The sequence below is a fragment of the Salmo salar genome, chromosome ssa01 (assembly GCF_905237065.1).
Source record: "Salmo salar chromosome ssa01, Ssal_v3.1, whole genome shotgun sequence".
NCBI classification, from domain to species: domain Eukaryota; kingdom Metazoa; phylum Chordata; class Actinopteri; order Salmoniformes; family Salmonidae; genus Salmo; species Salmo salar.
In genome coordinates, this window is record NC_059442.1 from 75,459,126 (window position 1) to 75,482,681 (window position 23,556).

A 23,556-nucleotide genomic window follows, 5' to 3' on the forward strand; every position below is an offset into this window, starting at 1 on the left:
GCATGTTATTGTAAAACCAAACAAGCCTCCAGTCATAATGACCTCTGTAGCTGGTACCATGGCAACAAGGTCACTTTCTGACCGATCAAACCTTTTCAGGAAGTTATTGATTGGCCAGACGGTTACTGAAACAGTGATGGGCCAGACATATACAGTAACAGTGATTGTCCAGAATGTAAATGTAACCCACATGGAGTTGAAATATTTAGTACAATCTCAATTTTAGGCCCCACCTAGAGGCCTAGAGATTAGTCCAGAACCAGGCTTACTTCTGTAAAGGCTTCAGTCCTCTGCTTGTTCAGTTGGCTATATTGGTGAAGTACTAGCTACAGTATATTGATTAAGGCCTGTTCTTTTGCAGATAATTCAAATTCTATGAGTACATTATCTTTCTAGCAGATTCGGTTCAACTATAAATTGTTATATAGTAATAAGCAAGCGATATGTGAAGTAGGGCTAGGGTCAACGTGTGTGTGTGTGTGTGTGTGTGTGTGTGTCATAATGCTGCTGGGGTCTACAGCGGTCCAAACAGAGCACCACGTGAAACAAAATGGCAGTACTGCCTACAAACACATGACCCTGTCCCTGTATCTGCATAAAGCCTGGCTTTGTTTGTGTTAGTGCAGTAGTGTGTGTAGGATGGTGAAGGCTGGGTCAGTGTCCATGTAGCACTAGTTTGTAGGGGAAACAGTGGTGTGTGCAGACATTTCTCTGGACTCACTGTCTCACACTGGAGATAAGCTCATAAGCAATTGCATGTTGGAGGTCTCTCTTTCACTGTCACTCTCTCTCTCCACCCTCCTTCACTCTGCCCCATCTCTCTTTCTCTGTCTCCCTCTCTCCCCCATCTATTTTTCTCTGTCTCCCTCTCTCCTGCTCTCCTTCTCTCTCATTACATAATGGAAAGCCATTCCTTAATGGAAAGCCCTGGTGTGTAATTCATCTGTCTGTGATGGTATCAGGTCCCCTTGTTAGTCTCCCTGTGTCTTGTCCTCACAGTCTATAATGTCCTTGGGATCTGAGGGAGAGACCACCAGAATCCCATATAGTCCCCTGAGATATCCCTAACCTTTACTGAGAGAGAACCCACCTCTACTTCCAGACAGCACTAGATTAGTGATGCATCAATACCCCTCATCCTCGCCATCTTCCTGTCTTCTACCTCTTCCCTCCCTCCCTCCCTGTTGTTTTGTTACCATGGTGCTGCACTTTGTGACAACTGCTGTTGTCAAAAGGGCTTTATAAAATACATTTGATTGATTGACCATGGTTCAGCCTTCACAGCACAAGGCAATGTTTATTGAACTTACAGAAGGCAGAAAATGTTATCCCAAACTAAATATGTTTATTTGTGTTTACCCTTAATTTAACTAGGCAAGTCAGTTAAGAGCACATTCTTATTATACGTGTTGATATTAGTTGGTAGGGGTCTTTAATTCAACATTATTGTGTTTTGATGTTTTTCTAATACCTTTTAAGACTTTTTCTGGGTGATGTTTAGCGCGTATGGGTCCTTTAACATGGAAATGACCTCTGTGGTGCTCATTGTTATAAACATATTGTTCTATTTGTCATCATCGCATCAATTCAGGCAATTTATCGCGATACAGATTTTTTCCCGTATCACCCAGCTCTAATTCAGACCTTTGTCAATGTGGACAGTCAGTGTGTTATCATGTTCTATTCAGACCATGGTTCATTCTCTCCCTCTCCGTCAATGTGCTATTATTCTATTTTCAGACTATAGTTTTTATAGACTTCACAGCATGGGCTGTTCCGACTCTTCTCTCTGTCAATGTGTTATCATCACTCTGATTAGCCACCCACAGTTCCAAAACCAGACCAGTCATACTGTTGGAGGAAAGAAAACAAATGGCTACAAAAAAATAAATGCATATCTTGTGAAAATAAATGTGAGTAGTGTTATTTATGTTCTGTATGTCTAACCTGTATCTCCTCTTTCTACTAATTCTCCTCTCCAGAGCAGTGCAGCCTGGGAGTAGCGATTCAGCCCGTCATGCCAGCGAGACAGGAAGTGTGTGTGTGAGCCCGACCAGTCCGGTGGGCTGCGCGGGGATGAACATGCCACTGCACCAGATCTCTGTCATCCCCCGTGATGTCACTTCCTCCCGGGTCAGCGGCAGCGGAAAGTCCAAGGACAAACAGGTAGGGCCAAAGATCATGGTCTTCTAGTGGGGTGTTTTTTAGAGTGGGACACCGTTTGGTATGACATGCTTTTTGGCAGGATGACACACTTTCTTAAACAGACTAATGGCAAGATCCATTGTGGGCCACACCTTGTCATGTTTTAATACCGGTTCGGTGTAGCTGTGATTCCAGGAACTCCACAAAGACAGATTGGGGTGTGTGCTTGTGCGTGTGTGTGAGTAGAGAACAGCTCACAGTTCATCACAGTAAAGTCCCCACTACTAAGCTGAAGTGGTTTAATATGGAGAAGCTTTCAGTTTGTGGACGGTTTTGTGCTACTATGCTGAGTCGGACAGTCACAGGAGGATGTGTGTGTGTGGCTTGCCATTTTGTGGACGGTACTACGCAGCGCACAGACCCCCTCGCTCACTCAACTTTGTGGAGATACGTTGAGTTTCCTTGTAGGCCTTTTTTGCGGGGAAACTGTGAAGCCAGCTGTGTAGCCTATTTCCTGTTTCTGTTTATGATTCTTTTATTGAAGAATGTGAAACAATTTTGTGTCTGTTAGCTGCTTTTCATTAAATCAAGCATAGCTGTTCTTTATATGGCCTAAAATAAATGTGTTCATATGGGCAGAAATGATCTACAGGCTATAGCATACTGAATTCTGTTCAGTAATGAAAATAAAACATTTAATGCAGAAAAAAATGGATCTGGTAAAAGGCCGACATTTGGAGGTTTCAATAAAAAAATACTCTGTCACATGACTATAGAAATGGAAACAGAGATTTTAGCGACACAAAGTAACAATAGCCTATGATTAAAGGGTTAGTCTATAATGGGCTCTCATTATCATTATCCACATCGTTCCAATTCAATCAAGTCACAATTATCAGCTTTGGTATTGAGCAGGCTTTCAGTGAGCAGGCTTTCAGAGAGAGGAGAGACCCATGGGTAGGCCTACCTACTGAAAACAAAAATTATAATGAAATTCAGACCACAGAAATTTCTGCCTTTTACCCTACATTTAACAGTCTAATAAGTCAATGTAATATAGGAAAACATCACAAAATCCATCTGGCCTGTGTCGTTTCATTGAGTCTCATTATGATACAGAAAACGTTGCCTATTTCAAAACAACAGAATACCATATTTTGAGTTTACTGTATAGGCCATTATATAAAAGATTAATCTGAGGTACAACTTTAAGGCAAAGACATCTTATTAAAACTATTTTGATATTCACCTCATGTCTTTATAATATGAATGAAAATGTAGTCTATTTTGTTTTGAAATCACTAACGATATTTGTCCATCTCTCCAATTTGTTCCCACTTTAAATCCAAAAATATGCATGAGAAATTCACAAGACTATAACATTGGAATGTTGTAAAGTGCCACCCAACCTTGGCTTGAGGACACTCCGGTGAAGCCATTGAATAAAATGCATTACAAGGAAATAAAGCTTTTTTGCTTTTGAACCTGTTTAAAAATGCTATAGGCCAACATTTTGACCCTGTATAGTTTGGACTATCCTTTTCGTAACGTATGAGACATCAAAACATTCTAGAAAAACCTTGCATGCTATCACAACAGCTGTTTACTTTACTGTCATTCTGGAAATAATTTTCTGAATCAGCTGATGATTTGTTGAAACGGGGTTCAAGTTCGATGTCTAATTTCACAGATAAATGCTTACTATATTGATAGGCAAACAACACTGCCATTAATACAAGGATCGAAAAGTGTTTTATTTCAGCACGATTTTGGACAAGTAAAATGTTATTAGAATGTATTAACATTTTACATTCCCATGAGGCCCAAAACACAGTTCTAGTTTTAGGAGGTCATACTTAAATGTAAAATAATAATATGCCCACAAACTAAAGACAACTATTTTAGTATTCTTTTAACTTAAGATTCTCACCAAGACAGGCACACAGTCCAGACAGACAAACAGTAAAGTAGGCTATACATTGCACAAGAAGAGTATAGGCTATTTTAAGAGATTTAACTGAATGAATGCAAATGTACGCCGTATGCTGCTAATTAACAATAACTACAGTGGGGGGGGAAAGTATTTAATCCCCTGCTGATTTTGTACGTTTGCCCACTTACAAAAAAATGATCAGTCTATAATTTTAATGGTAGGTTTATTTGAACAGTGAGAGACAGAATAACAACACAAATATCCAGAAAAACGCATGTCAAAAATGTTATAAAATGATTTGCATTTTAATGAGGGAAATAAGTATTTGACCCCTCTGCAAAACATGACTTAGTACTTGGTGGCAAAACCCTTGTTGGCTATCACAGAGGTCAGACATTTCTTGTAGTTGGCCACCAGGTTTGCACACATCTCAGGAGGGATTTTGTCCCACTCCTCTTTGCAGATCTTCTCCAAGTCATTAAGGTTTCGAGGCTGACGTTTGGCAACTCGAACCTTCAGCTCCCTCCACAGATTTTCTATGGGATTAAGGTCTGGAGACTGGCTAGGCCACTCCAGGACCTTAATGTGCTTCTTATTGAGCCACTCCTTTGTTGCCTTGGCCGTGTGTTTTGGGTCATTGTCATGCTGGAATACCCATCCACGACCCATTTTCATTGCCCTGGCTGAGGGAAGGAGGTTCTCACTCAAGATTTGACAGTACATGGCCCCGTCAAATGATGCGGTGAAGTTGTCCTGTCCCCTTAGCAGAAAAACACCTCCAAAGCATAATGTTTCCACCTCCATGTTTGACGGTGGAGATGGTGTTCTTGGGGTCATAGCCAGCATTCCTCCTCCTCCAAACACGGCGAGTTGAGTTGATGCCAAAGAGCTCCATTTTGGTCTCATCTGACCACAACACTTTCACCAGTTGTCCTCTGAATCATTCAGATGTTCATTGGCAAACTTTAGACGGGCATGTATATGTATTCTTGAGCAGGGGGACCTTGCGGGCGCTGCAGGATTTCAGTCCTTCACGGCGTAGTGTGTTACCAATTGTTTTCTTGGTGACTATGGTCCCAGCTGCCTTGAGATAATTGACAAGATCCTCCCGTGTAGTTCTGGGCTGATTCCTCACCGTTCTCATGATCATTGCAACCCCACGGGGTGAGATCTTGCATGGAGCCCCAGGCCGAGGGAGATTGACAGTTCTTTTGTGTTTCTTCCATTTGCGAATAATCGCACCAAATGTTGTCACCTTCTCACCAAGCGCTTGGCGATTGTCTTGTAGCCCATTCCAGCCTTGTGTAGGTCTACAATCTTGTCCCTGACATCCTTGGAGAGCTCTTTGGTCTTGGCCATGGTGGAGAGTTTGGAATCTGATTTATTGATTGATTCTGTGGACAGATGTCTTTTTTACAGGTAACAAGCTGCGGTTAGGAGCACTCCCTTTAAGAGTGTGCTCCTAATCTCAGCTCGTTACCTGTATAAAAGACACCTGGGAGCCAGAAATCTTTGTGATTGAGAGGGGGTCAAATACTTATTTCCCTCATTAAAATGCAAATCAATTTATAACATTTTTGACATACGTTTTTCTGGATATTTTTGTTGTTATTCTGTCTCTCACTGTTCAAATAAACCTACCATTAAAATTATAGACTGATCCTTTCTTTGTCAGTGGGCAAACGTACAAAATCAGCAGGGGATCAAATACTTTTTATCCCCACTGTATGTCCAATTGATTACCTTTGAAACTATCCTCTTTGAACTGCCGGATCTGAATAAATGGGTTGGTTGGATGGCTTCAATAGTCCAGCAATCGAATTGCAAATCGTTCATATGCTAATAATCCAAATATTCTGCTTAAAAGGATTTTGCACTGCTACCCTCAGCATTCATTATTCTTACACGGAACCCAAACCGGCTGCGTGCGTGCGACATCGTGCATACATTTATTTTGTCCCCCTACACCAAATGCGATCACGACACGCAAGTTAAAATATCAAAACAAACTCTGAACCAATGACATTAATTTGGGGACAGGTTGAAAAGCATTAAACATTTATGGCTAGTTAGCTTGCACTTGCTAGCTAATTTGTCCTATTTAGCTATTTGTCCTGGGATATAAACATTGAGTTGTTATTTTACCTGAAAATGCACAAGGTGCATTTAATCCACACATAAAACAGCCAACCGAATCGTTTCTAGTCATCTCTCCTGCTTCCAGGATTTTTCATCTTTGAACTTATATGGTGATTGGCATCTAAACTTTCGTAGTATTACCACGACAACCGGCAACACAGTTCGTCTTTCAATCACCCACGTGGGTATAACCAATGAGGAGATGGCACGTGGGTACCTGCCGCTATTAACCAATGAGGAGATGGGAGCAACGCGAGCGGTGTGGTCAGCCTATTAGATGAGGTCAGAACAAGCAATGGAACCCGAATTTATCCTCTCTGTGCGTGGAAATATTATCCTGGCGAATGAAGGCTACACCTACAGATGGGAATGACAGCCACAAATAAGTTATTCTGGAAGTGCACCGAATATGATGCTTTCAAATGCCGTGGTTGCATAACCCTTACTGATGGGGTTATTTCCAAGTTATATGGAGAACACAACCATATTCCAGACAATGCTCTGAAAGGTGATGAATGGCCTGAAGGAGAGAAGCCTGAAGACCCAGGAAGAAACTGACCAAGTTGTGACTGATTTCGAGCCGGTGGCTTTTAAAGCCTTTATGAAGGTGCTTCCTTGGGACCCACAACTGGGGTTGCTTCTTTCACATGACACAGGCCATTTGGTGAAAAGTGCAAATGCTTCCCATAGTGCGACAAAGATTCTTGAACAGCACCGACTACGCCCAAGAGATCAGGAAGCTCGGTGTGCTCGCATTTGTCCCACCCTTTCAATGACTAAATCCTTATGTATGAGACCAGACCACTAAGCACATTCTTGGACAATTTGTTTGTGAACTTGTTTCTATAGCACTGCATTGTCATGTAGCATACTCTTATTTTGTTGTATTTTTAGGTTATTTGAAATAAATGTTTTAGGCATACTTATTTTTAAACCTATTATTTTTGCCTAGCTTTTTCATTGATAAGAAATGTTTTATAGTGAATGGTTGGTGTTAATAGATAGTGTAAAAACTAGATTAAACGAAAATACATTTATATACAATATTCTGCCCATATTAACACATTTATTTTAGGCCATAATTGAACCAATTTCTGTAGCCCAGATATACACTACATGACCCAAAGTATGTGGACACCTGCTCGTCAAACTTCTCTTTCCAAAATCATGGGCATTAATATGGAGTTGGTCCCCTTTGCTGCTATAACAGCCTCCACTCTTCTGGGAAGGCTTTCCACTAGATGTTGGAACATTGCTGCGGGGACTTGCTTACAAGAACATTAGTGAGGTCGGGGACTGATGTTGGGCGATTAGGCCTGGCTCGCAGTAGGCGTTCCAATTCATCCCAAAGGTGTTTGATGGGGTTGAGGTCAGGGCTCTGTGCAGGCCAGTCAAGTTCTTCCACACCGATCTCAACAAACCATTTATGTATGGACCGCGCTTTGTGCACGGGAGCATTGTCATGGGGAAACAGGAAAGGGCCTTCCCCAAACTGTTGCCACGAAGTTGGAAGCACAGAATCGTCTTGAATGTCATTGTATGCCGTAGTGTTAAGATTTCCCTTCACTGGAACTAAGGGACCTAGCCCGAACCATGAAAAAGAGCCCCAGACCATCATTCCTGCTCCACCAAACTTTACAGTTGGCACTATGCATTCGGGCAGGTAGCGTTCTCCTGGCATCCGCCAAACTCAGATTAGTCCGTCGGACTGCCAGATGGTGAAGAGTGATTCATCACTCCAGAGAACGCGGCGGCGAGCTTTACACCATTCCAGCCGATGCTTGGCATTGCGCATGGTGATCTTCGGGTTGCAATCTTCGGCTGCTCGGCCATGGAAACCCATTTGATGAAGCTCCCGACGAACAGTTCTTGTGCTGACGTTGCTTCCAGAGGCAGTTTGGAACTCCATAGTGAATGTTGCAACCGAGGACAGATGTTTTTACGCTCTTCAGCACTCAGAAGTCCCCTTCTGTGAGCTTGTGTGGCCTACCACTTCGCGGCTGAGCCGTTGTTGCTCCTAGACGCTTCCACTTAAAAATAGCTGCACTGGGGTAGCTCTAGCAGGGAAGAAATTTGATGAACTGACTTGTTTGAAAGGTAGCATCCTATGACTGTGCCACATTGAAATTCACTGAGCTCTTCAGTACGGGCCATTCTACTGACAGTGTTTGTCTATGGAAATTGCATGGCTGTGTGCTCGATTTTATACACCTGTCAGCAAAGGGTGTGGCTGAAATAGCCGAATCCACCAATTTGAAGGGGTGTCCAAATACTTTTGTATTATATAGTGTTCTTGTGCCTGTGCGTATAGAGGCTCCACTGTTAACCCTCCCGCTGTCCTGGGGTCATTGTGACCCGTCCTTGTGCTCAACCCTCCCGCTGTCCTGGGGTCATTGTGACCCGTCCTTGTGCTCGACCCTCCCGTTGTCCTCGGGTCATTGTGACCCCAGGCCCCTGTGTCGAAGCTGTGGTAGACTGACTGGAGTAGTACACAAGTGAACGGGTGCCTTTATTTGTGTACCCATGTGTAAGCTGTAGGAAAGAAAAGGGTAGCTATATGGTCATGGGTACACGTCCATACACGTCCGTACACGTCCAGACACGTGGATGAGCGAACCCAATGGCCTGGGGGATATTATTGAACTTGAAAATGGCGCGACCCGTCCTAGACTGACCCGAAGGGGTAAACAAGTGAATTACACGTCCGTCCATGTCCAGACATGTCCATGTATTGTTTTACACGCAGGGTGTATGTGTTTGTTTGTGTTATTGTGCTCCCATGTGCATGTTTGTGTGTGAAGGGCTGGCAGTAGTGGTCAGCTGTAGATCTGCTAAACAAAGCGTTGTGCTGTCTTCTTAACAACAAAATACTCAATAACACGGTCTATTGTTTATCAGGGTCTGAGTACCTCAGCATGTCAACACAGGTGTTCACAAGAGCCCGCTCAACCTGTACATATGGTGGACTTGACATAGCCTGATTTAGCTGCAGACACACTTTCAGCTTGAAGACTCCATAAAGTTTGTGAATTAAGATGGCTGCAGTCATTCAGTAAGTTACGTACTATATCCATGATTTGTCTGCATCCTTGACAGACGATATGCTCTAATTGGCCTACTTCTCTCTGTTGTTCTGTTCTTTGCTAACATCCCTCCTTCCATCCCTCTGCTCTGCACCAATCCCTCTCTCCCTGCAGCTAAGATCCATTTATTCCTCTCAGGGATGGAGGGATAAATGGAGGTGATTCTTCTCCTCCCTCTGGATCCATCGGAGGAGTGGAGGAGAGGGGGATGGAGCGGACGAGAGAAATAGCTATTGCTTACTCTGCATTCTGATTAGCGGAAGTGTTTGTGTTTGTTTGTGTTTGAGTGTGGTTGCTCCTGCCGTTTAGTCAGAGTGCAGCCCATCTGTCCGAAACAGACACACCTCGTCTTTTAGTGCCTCCAAAAAAAAGAGAAGGGGGGAGAGAGGGAGCATTTGCCTCTATTTAGAGCTCTGTGTTAGTCAGCTGCTTCCTCAGAAACTCTCAACGCTCTTCAAATGCTCAATAAATAATTTATTCTCAGTCTATCTATTTCTTTTTAAGACACACACTCACAGACACACAGACTGTCTCTCACATATCTGAGTAAATCCACTGTGTTAACACTGTTATCCATATGAAATTGTGTTTGGGAAAAATATGCCTCTGAAACAAATTGAAGCAACACATTGTGAGACAGAAAGTTATACAGTTAGGATGCATTCCAAATGTCGCCCTATTCCTTCCCATAGGGCTCTGGGGAAAAGTACTGCACTATATAAAGAACACGGTGCCATTTGGGACACAGACAAAATGCTTACTTATGTGCCCTTCCCAACAATGCAGAGAGAGAGCGTGATCACACAGTCGTTCGGACAGCTGGTGCTCTCATGCATAGTTCAGTGTTGCTTGCCTCGACGCGAGCATAGAAGACATTTAGCTGGTGTGGTAGGCTCGTGTCACTAGGCAGCTCACGGCTGGGTTTCCCTTCCTAAGATCGAATTGTACTACACCGGCTCCGACGCTCGTCGGATGTGGCAGGGCTTGCAAACTATTACAGACTACAAAGGGAAGCACTGCTGAGAGCTGCCCAGTGACACGAGCCTACCAGACAAGCTAAATAACTTATATGCTCGCTTCGAGGCAAGTAACACTGTAACATGCATGAGAGCATCAGCTGTTCCGGATGACTGTATGATCAGGCTCTCCGCAACCGATGTGAGTAAGACCTTTAAACAGGTCAACATTCACAAGGCTGCAGAGCCAGATGGATTACCAGGACGTGTAGTCCGAGCATGCGCCGACCAACTGGCAAGTGTCTTCACTGACATTTTCAACCTCTCCCTGTCCGAGTCTGTAATACCAACATGTTTCAAGCAGATCACCAGCATTTTCTTCTTTGCTTATGGGTTTATACAGTTAGTTGAGAGCGGTCTTAGTGCCAGCTTCGTTCTGTGGTGGTAAATAGACAGATATAAAGAATATAGATGATAACTCTCTTGGTTGATAGTGTGGTCTACAGCTTATCATAAGGTACTCTACCTCAGGTGAGCAATACCTCGAGACTCCTTTAATATTAGACATTGCACACCAGCTGTTATTGACAAATAGACACACACCCCCACCCCTCGTCTCTCCAGAGGTAGCATCTCTGTTCTGCCGGTGCATGGAAAATTCCGCTAGCTCTATATTGTCCATATCGTTAGCAAGAAGAACGGATGGCGGTGGGAGTTTACTCGCTCGCCTACGGATTCTTCGAAGGCTGCCCGATCTGCGGCCCCTATTCATGGGTCTTTTCTTCATGCAAAAGGTGGGGATCTGGGCCTGTTCCAGTGAAAGCAGGATATCCTTTTCGTCTGACTCGTTAAAGGAAAAAGTTTCTTCCAGTCCACGGTGAGTAATCGCTGTTCTGATGTCCAGAAGTTATTTTCGGTCATAAGAGACAGTAGCAGCAACATTATGTAAACACTAAGGTTAAAAGGAGGTCAGAGACCTGACCGTGTGGTGCAAGGACAACAACCTCTCCCTCAACGTGATCAAGACAAAGGAGATAATTGTGGACTACAAGAAACAGGAGGATTGAGCACGCCCCTATTCTCATCAACGGGGCTGTAGTGGAGCAGGTTGAGAGCTTCAAGTTCCTTGGCGTTGTTGGCCAATTTCTTCAACAGATGATCAGTTCTACAGTCGTGGCCAAATGTTTTGAGAATGACACAAATATTAATTTCCACAAAGTTTGCTGCTTCAGTGTGTTTAGATATTTTTGTCAGATGTTACTATGGAATACTGAAGTATAATTACAAGCATTTCATAAGTGTCAAAGGCTTTTATTGACAATTACATGAAGTTGATGCAAAGAGTCAATACTTGCAGTGTTGACCCTTCTTTTTCAAGACCTCTGCAATCCGCCCTGGCATGCTGTCAATTAACTTCTGGGCCACATCCTGACTGATGGCAGCCCATCTTGCATAATCAATGCTTGGAGTTTGTCAGAATATGTGGGTTTTTGTTTGTCCACCCGCCTCTTGAGGATTGACCACACGTTCTCAATGGGATTAAGGTCTGGGGAGTTTCCTGGCCATGGACCCAAAATATTGATGTTTTGTTCCCCGAATCACTTAGTTATCACTTTTGCCTTATGGCAAGGTGCTCATTCATGCCGGTTAAGGCATTGTTCGTCACCAAACTGTTCCTGGATGGTTGGGAGAAGTTGCTCTCGGAGGATGTGTTGGTACCATTCTTTATTCATGGCTGTGTTATTAGGCATAATTGTGAGTGAGCCCACTCCCTTGGCTGAGAAGCAAGCCCACACATGAATGGTCTCAGGATGCTTTACTGTTGGCATGACACAGGACTGATGGTAGTGCTCACCTTGTCTTCTCCGGACAAGCTTTTTTCCAGATGCCCCAAACAATCGGAAAGGGGATTCATCAGAGAAAATGACTTTACCCCAGTCCTCAGCAGTCCAATCCCTGTACCTTTAGCAGAATATCAGTCTGTCCCTGATGACTTTCTTTGGCTCCCTGAAAGCCTTCTTCACAACAATTGAACCGCTCTCCTTGAAGTTCTTGATGATCCGATAAATGGTTGATTTAGGTGCAATCTGTCTGGCAGCAATATCCTTGCTTGTGAAGCCCTTTTTGTGCAAAGCAATGATGACGGCATGTGTTTCCTTGCAGGTATCCATGGTTGATAGAGGAAGAACAATGATTCCAAGCACCACCCTCCTTTTGAAGCTTCCAGTCTGTTATTCAAACTCAATCAGCATGACATAGTGATCTCCAGCCTTGTCCTAGTCAACACTCACACCTGTGTTAACGAGAGAATCACTGACATGATGTCAGCTGGTCCTTTTGTGGCAGGGCTGAAATGCAGTGGAAATACAATTGTATGCAGAAGTTGGTACAGAATACAGTATGTGATAGCTCTCCCCAGGTTCTGCAAAATGTCTAAGACATCCTGTAACTCATATAGCCTCTCTCAGTCCTCCTTGCGTGACTTTTCCTGACAACAACATTTTAATAAATCTAACCTCCCCCTGACAGCAGCAACCATCTTGTCAGCAATTAAAATCTCAGAAGTGGGTTTGACCTGAACTTGACCTTTCATCACAACATAACAAGGTGAACAAGTCTAACCATCTTCTGACAGGTGGCTGTTTTTCATACAGCTGCACCATCGAGAGCATCCTGATGGGTTGCATCAATGTCTGGTAAGGCAACTGCTTGGCCTCCAACCGCAAGACAGAGGGTAGTGCGTACGACCCAGTACATCACCGGGGCCAAGCTACCTGCCATCCAGGACCTCTATACCAGGCGGTGTCAGAGGAAGGCCCTAAAAATTGTGAAAGACCCCAGCCAACCTAGTCATAGACTGTTCTTTCTGCTACCGCATGGCAAGCGGTACCGGAGCACCAAGTCTAGGTCCAAGAGGATCCTAAATAGCTTCTACCCCCAAGCCATAAGACTCCTGAACAGCTAATCAAATGGCTACCCAGATTATTTGCATTGCCTGTAGCGGGATTTCTTATTATTTATTTATTTATTTATTTTTTCTCCCCAGTCTTGTCTCATCGCTGCAACTCCCGTACGGAGAGAGAGAGAGAGAGAGAGAGAGAGAGGCGAAGGTCGAGAGCCGTGCGTTCTCTGAAACACAACCCAACCAAGCCGCACTGCTTCTTGACACAATGCCGACTTAAGCAGGAAGCCAGCCGCACCATTGTGTCGGAGGAAACACCGTGCACCTGGCGACCGTGTCAGCGTGCACTGCGCCCGGCCGCCACAGGAGTCGCTAGTGCGTGATGGGACAAGGACATCCGTACCGGCCAAACCCTCCCCTAACCCGTACGATGCTGGGCTAATTGTGTGCCACCCCATGGGTCTCCCAATCGCGACAGAGCCTTTAGAGCCTTTATCTCTAGTGGCACAGCTAGCACTGCCATGCAGTGCCTTAGACCACTGCGCCACTCGGGAGGCCCCGTAGTGGGATTTCTTATAAGCGTCCGGATTAGTGTCCCGCTCCTTGAACGCGGCCGCTGTAGCATTTAGCTCAGTGCGGATGTTGCCTGTGATCCATGGTATCTGGTTGGGATATGTATGCACAGTCACTGTGGGGATGGCATTGTCAATGCACTTATTAATGAAGCCGGTGACTGATGTGATAAACTACTTCTCAGAATTATTTTTGGAGTGACACCGCTTTACCATAACAGTGTGACACTGAAACTGCTCTGTGTCTGCTATGGAGGATAAGGAGAGAGCTGATGTGACTGGACTAATCACTTATACATGTTTAGAGACATGGATGCTTTGTTATTTAAGACTTTGCACTTTGTTTATAACGGTATATTATTCTCTTGTGGTTGCTTGTTTACTTGGTAAACTTCCTCCTTTTAGCGTTTGATTGTTGATGTGATAAGTAGTTAAATAGTTATTAAGATTACACACCCATGCACACAAAGCAGGCTGAGCTGTTTATAAATTGCATCCATACACACGCACACACCCAAATGCACGCATGAACACACACACACACACACACACACACACACACACACACACACACACACACACACACACACACACACACACACACACACACTCAAACTTATAACACTCACACTCTCTGGGCCAATTGCAAACTACCTCTCCCTAAAGCTGATGCCAGTGTTGAACTTTGAGTCCTGATTGCTATCAAAATCTACTGTGGCAATTGACCCTACACATTTTATGAATGGAAAACTATGTTGGTGTAGCCTACACTTAATCATTTTTCATTTCCAATTAATGTAATCCATTAGTTAGAACTTGTCTTAAAAAGTATGGTAATTTCTTATCAAGATTCTGGGGAAAAAGATCCCTGCACTGACCATATTTGAAATGTGTAACTAAATCAAGCCAATCAAATGTTTATCAAATTAAACTGTAGTCTAATACAGTTATTTCAAATGGCACATTTTAAGCTATTTAAGATGAAGCATTTAAATGAATATACTGTATAGGCATAATTTTACTATATTCTTATACTATAATAAGAATTATTCTACCTTCATCAGCCTTATGTTTTCCAATAGATCGTTGTTTAATTGGGGAACCAATAGAGAACCTATAGACAACGAAAGTTGCAGCTGTCTGGAATCATTGTGAGATCCGTCATTTGTTTATTCTTGTGGGTTTTGCGTTGCAATCAAACTTATTTTAGCATGCAGGTACATGTAATCTCCCGTTTAGTATAGTTTTAAGAAAACCAATGCTAACAAAGTGCTCCGTACGAAGTTCAGCTACTTCATTGCAATTGGCCGTCAGTGTCTTATGGAAAAAACACATGCATTTCACATGAGAAAATGTGAAGTGTTCCAAAAACACATTTTCACGTGATCTTATGTGAAGTTAATGTGATAACGTGACGACATGTGCTGGCAATAGTCCTCTCCTCTGCCTTGAGGTATTTGGATTAGATCGTCAGGGGTGAGACCATAGCATGACCTTTACAACAAACAAATACAGTTATCTCACAAAATATACACAAAATGAACTCTGATTAATTCCATAGGTGTATTAAAAACATTCCTACAAACCCTAAGGGTGTGAACAGATGTGCCAAACATTCTTGTGATGATGTTCCCTCTGCCCAACTCTGTCCTCTCGAGATTGCCCTAGCCAGGGGCCTGGTTATGGAAATGTAATGCAAATTACCCATAAAGCCTTGGAGCAGAGGAAGGGGATGTGGAGAAAAGTTATCAGGAAAACAATGTTTACATCATAGAGATAGAAAAAGAACTAATCTTTGTATCTGTGCCTTTATGGCGTCTGTGACGGAGGGTTCCCGGTTTCAGTATCCCTGTATACTACCTACCGCCGTTGTTCCCTTGAGCAAATCACTTTACCCCCAAGTGTTCCCCTAAGTGCTCCAGCGTGATGCCGCAGGCAATGTGCTGCTCCCAGCCTGTGATGTGTTTGTTTTGTGTCAGGTTGGGTACTGTGAAAGCAAAAAATATCCATGCAAATGGACCAATAAAGCAAGTATTGCATTTTTTGTTTAAAAAAAGTCTAAAAGCTAATATTGGTGGTTAGTGCTGGAGTCCTGAACCGAATCTTGTTTGTTGTTTATTTATTATGGCCACAAGATGGCAGAGATATAGCTTAAAGCCGTGATCATTGGCCGATCGCTCCCAACCTATAGGAATCCCCACCCAGTTGACTACTTTAAAATGGTGAAAAACCCTCAATGGTAATGTCCATGCTAAAACAGATTATATCCATCTAGAGCCCTCTTTCTACCTCTATAGTGTACATGCCTTGTGACCACCAGGAAGCAAGAGTAAACACTTTACTTAAAAACAACAGGTGTGATATACTGTAGCTTTGTGGTTTGGGTGGTCTAGGGGTTAGTGTCGCCGCCTTCAATAAGCGCTGTATTCCCGGTGCTGACGTGGTTATGAATCAGTCCCACTGTTTGACACACTTGCTCAATCAGAAATAGCACCCTTTAGGTCCTTCCACTAATTTGGTGCCTTTTGAGATGTGTAAGTTTTGATTTCACCTCATTTTAACATTCTCTCATGAAGAGCTGCACATGTTAAACTTAATTTTAAAAACACGTTTTCCCATCTCAAGAGGTTAAATAAAATGTTTTGCTATAGTAATTGCCTATTAAGTGTCAGGGTAACAGGGTCGACCGTAACAGGTTTGACGATTTCATCTTAAATCAGGCATAAATCCCCTTGTGACGGAGGGAATGGACTTTTATTGTTTGCGACAGGGAGAGGGGCAATTGAATGCAAGCTAAAAAAAATTGTTAAAATGTCTTGTGGCCTGTATCTGTGGGTAACAGGGTTGATGTGTTATGCTCGACCCACTGAGTTTTCCACCACAAAACACCAGAAAATGGCCAAAAGAGTAGAACCAGCTCACCTGCTTATAAACTATAATTTGACTATTAGATGTTAAATGTTTATTTTGAAAAAAATATTTATAAAGGACAAGTTTCACCATATTAAAACCAGAGTTCAGTTCACGTAACAGGCTTGACCTTAAAAAGAGCGACAGGTTTATTTTTTTTACTTAAAATGAATCACTAATCACATGAAATAAATAATAATCTTCAGAAATGACAAAATAACTAGGACCAGAGATTTGAGTCTGTATGTTGGCAACAGTCTCTCTATGTTAGTGATGGCTGTTTAACAGTCTGATGGCCTTGAGATAGAAGCTGTTTTTCAGTCTCTCAGTCCCAGCTTTGATGCACCTGTATTGACCTCGCCTTCTGGATGATAGCGGGGTGAAGAGGCAGTGGTTGTTGTCCTTGATGATCTTTTTGGCCTTCCTGTGACATCGGGTGCTGTAGGTGTCCTGGAGGGCATGTAGTTTGCCTCCAGTGATGCGTTGTGCAGAACGCACTACCCTCTGAAGAGCCTTGCGGTTGAAGGCAGTGCAATTTCCGTACCGATCGGTGATACAGCCCGACAGGATGCTCTCGATTGGGCATCTGTAAAACTTTGAGTGTTTTAGGTGACAAGCCAAATTTCTTCAGCATCCTGAGGTTGAAGAGGCGCTATTGCGCCTTCTTCACCACGCTGTCTGTGTGGGTGGATCATTTCAGTTTGTCTGTGATGTGTACGCCGAGGAACTTAAAATGTTCCACCTTCTCCACTTCTGTCCCGTCGATGTGGATGGGGGTGCTCCCTCTGCTGTTTCCTGAAGTCCACGATCATCTCCTTTTGTTTTGTTGACGTTGAGTGAGAGGGTATTTTCCTGACACCACACTCCAAGGGCCCTCACCTCCTCCCTGTAGGCCGTCTCGTCATTGTTGGTAATCAGGCCTACCACTGTAGTGTTGTCTGCAAACTTGATTGATGATTGAGTTGGAGGCGAGCATGGCCACGCAGTCATGGGTGAACAGGGAGTACAGGAGAGGGCTGAGAAATCACCCTTGTAGGGCCCCAGTGTTGAGGATCAGCGGGGTGGAGATGTTGTTTCCTACCTTCACCACCTGGGTGCGGTCCGTCAGAAAGTCCAGGACCCAGTTGCACAGGGCGGGGTCGAGACCCAGGGTCTCAAGCTTAATGATGAGTTTGGAGGGTACTATGTTGTTGAATGCTGAGCTGTAGTCAATGAACCACATTCTTACATAGGTATTCCTCTTGTCCAGATGGGATAGGGCAGTGTGATGGCGATTGCAACGTCAGTGGACCTATTGTGGCGGTAAGCAAATTGGAGTGGGTCTAGAGTATCAGGTAGAGTAGAGGTGATATGATCCTTGACTAGTCTCTCAAAGCACTTCTTGGGAACAGGAACAATGGTGGCCATCTTGAAGCATGTGGGGACAACCGACTGTGATAGGGAGAGATTCAATATGTCTGTAAACACACCAGCCAGCTGGTCTGCGCATGCTCTGAGGACGCGGCCGGGGATGCTGTCTGGGCCGGCAGCCTTGCAAGGGTTAACACGTTTAAATGTTTACTCACGTTGGCCACAGAGAAGGAGAGCCCACAGGCTTTGGTAGCGGGCCGTGTCAGTGGCACTGTATTGTCCTCAAATCGAGAAAAGAAGTTGTTTAATTTGTTTGGGAGCAAGATGTCGATGTCCGCGACGGGGCTGGTTTTCTTTTTGTAAACCGTGATTGACTGTAGACCCTGCCACATACGTCTCGTGTTTGAGCCGTTGAATTGCTATATTAAACGGCACTATTAAACGGCACTTCATTGAATATAAAAGGCTTTTAAAATTCAACATTGATCAAATCAACGTTTATTTGTCACGTGCGCTGAATACAACAGGTGTAGACCTTACAGTGAAATGCTTACTTACAGGCTCTAACCAATAGTGCAAAAAAGGTATTAGGCGAACAATAAGTAGGTCAAGAAATAAAACTACAGTAAAAAGACAGGCTATATACAGTAGCGAGGCTATAAAAGTAGCGAGGCTACATACAGACACCGGTTAGTCAGGCTGTTTGAGGTAGTATGTACATGTAGATATGGTTAAAGGGACTATGCATATATGATGAACAGAGAGTAGCAGTAGCGTAAAAGAGGGGTTGGCTGGTGGTGGGTGGGACACAATGCAAATAGTCTGGGTAGCCATTTGATTACCTGTTCAAGAGTCTTATGGCTTGGGCGTAAAAGCTGTTGAGAAGCCTTTTTGTCCTAGACTTTGCACTCCGGTAGCGCTTGCCATGCGGTAGTAGAGAGAACAGTCTATGACTGGGGTGGCTGGGGTCCTTGACAATTTTTAGGGCCTTCCTCTGACACCGCCTGGTGTAGAGGTCCTGGATGGCAGGCAGCTTAGCCCCAGTGATGTACTGGGCCGTACGCACTACCCTCTGTAGTGCCTTGCGGTCGGAGGCCGAGCAATTGCCGTACCAGGCAGGGATGCAACCAGTCAGGATGCTCTCGATGTTGCAGCTGTAGAACCTTTTGAGGATCTCAGGACCCATGCCAAATCTTTTTAGTTTCCTGAGGGGGAATAGGCTTTGTCGTGCCCTCATCACGACTGTCTTGGTGTGTTTGGACCATTCTAGTTTGTTGTTGATGTGGACACCAAGGAACTTGAAGCTCTCAACCTGCTCCACTGCAGCCCCGTCGATGAGAATTGTTGCACAATTTTTACTTAAAATTTCAACGGGACGCAAAAGGCACTCATTTTGTGGAACGACCCCTATAGGGTTGAAAATTAGCCGGCTGGTTAAATCCGGCACTTTTACTGAAATGTTGATTTACTGTGTGCACTGTCCCTGAAAAAATATTAAAGTAAAGTGCGGCCCCTGGTCGTAGTGCACTATGTAGTGAAGCTCATCAAATCAAAGTTAATTGGTCGCGTACACAGTTTAACAGATGTCATAGCGGGTGCAGCGAAATGCTTGTGTTACTAGCTCCTAATGTCATGTACACAAAATATCAAAAACAAGAAATCACAAATGTCAGAACGAATCCAGTTAACAACCCAAAAAAACTGTAGCCATAATCCAAATGCAATCTATGGGTATATACACCAAAAAGATTTACTAAGAATGATATGTACAGCAGTAGATATATTCCAGTGAGCAAGCAGGATGCATGTTTTGGAATATTTGTATTCTGAACAGGATTCTTTCTTTTCACTCTGTCATTTAAGTTAGTATTGTGAAGTAACTACAATGTTGTTGATCCATCCTCAGCTTTCTCTTATCACAGCCATTAAACTCTGTAACTGTTTTAATGTCACCATTGGCCTCATGGTGAAATCCCTGAGAGCTTTCCTTCCTCTCCGGCAACTGAGTTAGGAAAGATGCCTGTATATTTGTAGTGACTGGGTGTATTGGTACACCATCCAAAGGGTAATTATTAACTTCACCATGCTCAAATTGATATTCAAGGTCTGCTTAGAATTTTTTTTTGTATCTACCAATAGGTTCCCTTCTTTGCGAGGCATTAGAAAACCTTAACCTTACATGTAATTGTATGTCATCATTCAAAAATCATGTTGAACACTATAATTGCAGACCTGCAACTTACTAAGCACATTTTTACTTCCGAACTTATTTAGGCTTGCCATAACAAAGGGGTTGAATACTTACTGACTCAAGACATTGCAGCTTTTAATTTTTAATTAATTTGTAAAAATGTATAACAACTTGAATCCATTTTGACATTATGGGGTATTGTGTTGTAGGCCAGTGACACAAAATCTCATATAATCAATTCAATTTAATAAAAAAAAAAAAATTCAGGCTGTAACACAACAAAATGTGGAAAAAGTCAAGGGGTAAGAATACTTTCTGAAGGCACTTTATGTTTGTTCGTGGTTCTCAAACATTTTGGGGAAATAAAGATTAAGTTGTGGATTGATGAAGTGAAGACCTTGGTCAGCTGGTGGTGTTACTCAGTTTGTGTGTGTGTGTGTGTGTTGCTGTGCCACTTGAGATTTGAGAACTCCAAACCATAATTATACTGAACAAAAATATAAATGCAACATGCAAAAATATCAAACATTTTACTGAGATACAGTTCATATAAGGAAATCGGTCAATTGAAATTGTAACGGTTGTCGTCGGGAATGGAGGACCAAAACGCAGCAGGAATGTGGATGCTCATCTTGTATTTATTTTAAAATAAAGCGAACACCAAAATTACAAAAAGAAGAACGCACGAACAACAAAACAGTCTTGTCAGGCTCACACAGGCAAAACAAGAAACAATCTCCCACAAACACTTAACCAAACACATACCCATATATAGGACTCTCAATCAGAGGCAACTAGAAAACACCTGCCTCCAATTGAGAGTCCAACCCCAATAAACTAGACAAAGAAATACAAAAGACTAGAGACCACATAGAAATACAAACCTAGAACATAACCCCAAAAACCCGGAAATAATAAATCAAACACCCTACTACATAAAACACCACCCCGAACCACTTAAACAAAATACTCTCTGCCACGTCCTGACCAAACTACAATAACAAATAACCCTTATACTGGTCAGGACGTGACAGAAATGAATTCATTAGGCCCTAATCTATGGATTTCACATGACTGGGAATACAGATAGCTTAAAAAAAAGGTAGGGGCGTGGATCAGAAAACCATTCCGTATCTGGTGTCACCACCATTGGCCTCATGCAGAGCGACACAGCTCCTTCACTGTTGATTGTGGCCCGTGGAATGTTGTCCAACTCCTCTTCAATGGTTGAGGAACACGCTTTTATACACGTCGATCCAGAGCATCCCAAAACGTGCTCAATGGGTGACAAGTCTGGTGAGTATGCAGGCCATGGAAGAACTGGGACATTTTCAGCTTCCAGGAATTGTGTACAGATCCTTACGACATGGGGCCGTGCATCATCATGCTGAAACATGAGGTGATGGTGGTGGAGGAATGGCATGACAATGAGTCTCAGGATCTCGTCACAGTATCTCTGCGCATTCAAATTGCCATTGATAAAATGCAATTGTGTTCATTGTCCGTAGCTTATGCCTGCCCAATCAATAACCCACCGCCACCATTGGGGGGACTCTGTTCACAACATTGACATCAGCAAACTGCTCGCTCACTTTACGCCATACAAGTGGTCTGCGGCAGTGTTGTAAAGTACTTAAGTAAAAATACTTTAAGTACTAAAGTCGTTTTATGGGTATCTGTACTTTACTTTACTATTTATAGTTTTGACAACTTTTACTTTTACTTCAATACATTCCTAAAGAAAATAATGTACTTTTTACTCCATACATTTTCCCAGACACCCAAAAGTACTCATTACATTCTGAATGCTTAGCAGGACAGGAAAATGGTCCAATTCACAGACTTATCAAGAGAACATCACTGGTCATCCCTACTGCCTCTGATCTGACGGACTAACTAAACACACATGCTTCCTTTTGTAATTTATGTCGGAGTGTGCTCCTGGCTAAATAAAAAAATTGTGCCGTCTAGTTTCCTTAATAAAAGGAATTTGAAATGGTTTATACTTTTACTTTTGATGCTTAAGTATATTTTAGCAATTACATATACTTTTGATACTCAAGTATATTTAAAACCAAGTACTTTTAGACTTTTACGCAAGTAGTATTTTACTGGGTTACTTTTACTTGACAAATTGTCTATGAAGGTATCTTTACTTTTACTCATGTATGACAATTGGGTACTTTTTCCACCACTGGTCTGCGGTTGTGAGGCTGGCCGGTTGGACGTACTGCCAAATCTCTAAAAAGACATTGGAGGTGGCTTATGGTATAGAAACTAACATTACATTCTCTGGCAACAGCTCTGGTGGAAATTCCTCCATTCAGCATTGCACAAACCCTCAACTTGAGACATCTTTGACATTGTGTTGTGTGAAAAGCCTGCATTTTAGTGGCCTTTTATTGTCCCCAACAAAAGGTGCACCTGTGTCATGATCATGCTCTTTATTCAGCTTCTTGATATGCCACACCTGTCAGGTGGATGGATTATCTTGGCAAAGGAGAAATGCTCACAGGGATGTAAACAAATGTATATGGAACATTTCTGGAATCTTTTATTTCACCTCATGAAACATGGGACCAACATTTTACATATGTTATATTTTTGTTCAGTGTACATTTATAGGAAAGAATATGATACAGAGAAACAGAGGGTTCTGACTGACTGGGGTCTTCGGCCGTGCTGGGAATTACTTCCCAAATAGGCTGCCTAGGCTTCAGTTGTTTCAGCCTTTTTGTGTGTTCGTGTGTGTGTGTGTGTGTGTGTTTGTTCGTTCGTTCGTTCCAGCAGTTGATGCTGGGGACGAGGGCCCAGGGTTCTGGTCAAAAGTAGTGCACTAAATTGGGAATAGGATACCATTTGGGACCTGGCCTCTAACTGAAGTGCATAGTTCTTGATTTTAAGATGCATCACTTAATTATAGGACTAAGCATTGAAAGAACAATTGAAGAGTTTATTTCCAAAATGCTATATCCACAATTGTTTTATTATTTTTTGGTGTAATTTTTCATCAGAAATTATTATGGGTACCTTCATGTGTAAAATATTTCTGTTTCATTCATAGATTTTAGATGTTTGCAAAACGCTATATACCCATTGTTTAGCTGGAACGGAATGTTTGTATCCTGTATATTTGACTGTGATATGTGGTTGTCTCACCTAGCTATCTTAAGATATCTTAAGACACTTTCTGTAAGTCGCTCTGGATAAGAGCATCTGCTAAAATGTTAAATGTAAATGTTTATATGCAGATCTCATACTATATTGAATTATTTTAGCTGTAAAAACATTCTATTGATGTCACAAATGTATAATTTTACTTTTTTTTAATTAAAATGTAGTTACTACATTTGACTGTGGAAACTGAGTAGTACT

At 42.8% G+C, this 23,556-nt stretch overlaps 1 protein-coding gene across 6 annotated transcripts in view; it reads left to right on the forward strand.

Moving 5' to 3' along the window:
* The window catches only part of LOC106613192 (E3 ubiquitin-protein ligase MARCHF8), a 124,006-nt gene that overhangs the window by 19,213 nt on the left and 81,237 nt on the right, over positions 1 to 23,556 (forward strand). For all 6 annotated transcript variants that reach the window (XM_014215216.2, XM_014215225.2, XM_014215247.2 and 3 more), the window contains one exon: positions 1,983 to 2,166. In XM_014215216.2, coding sequence (XP_014070691.1) covers positions 2,077 to 2,166 — 90 coding nt within the window. In that variant the 5' untranslated portion in view covers positions 1,983 to 2,076. The remainder of the gene's footprint in view (positions 1 to 1,982; positions 2,167 to 23,556) is intronic.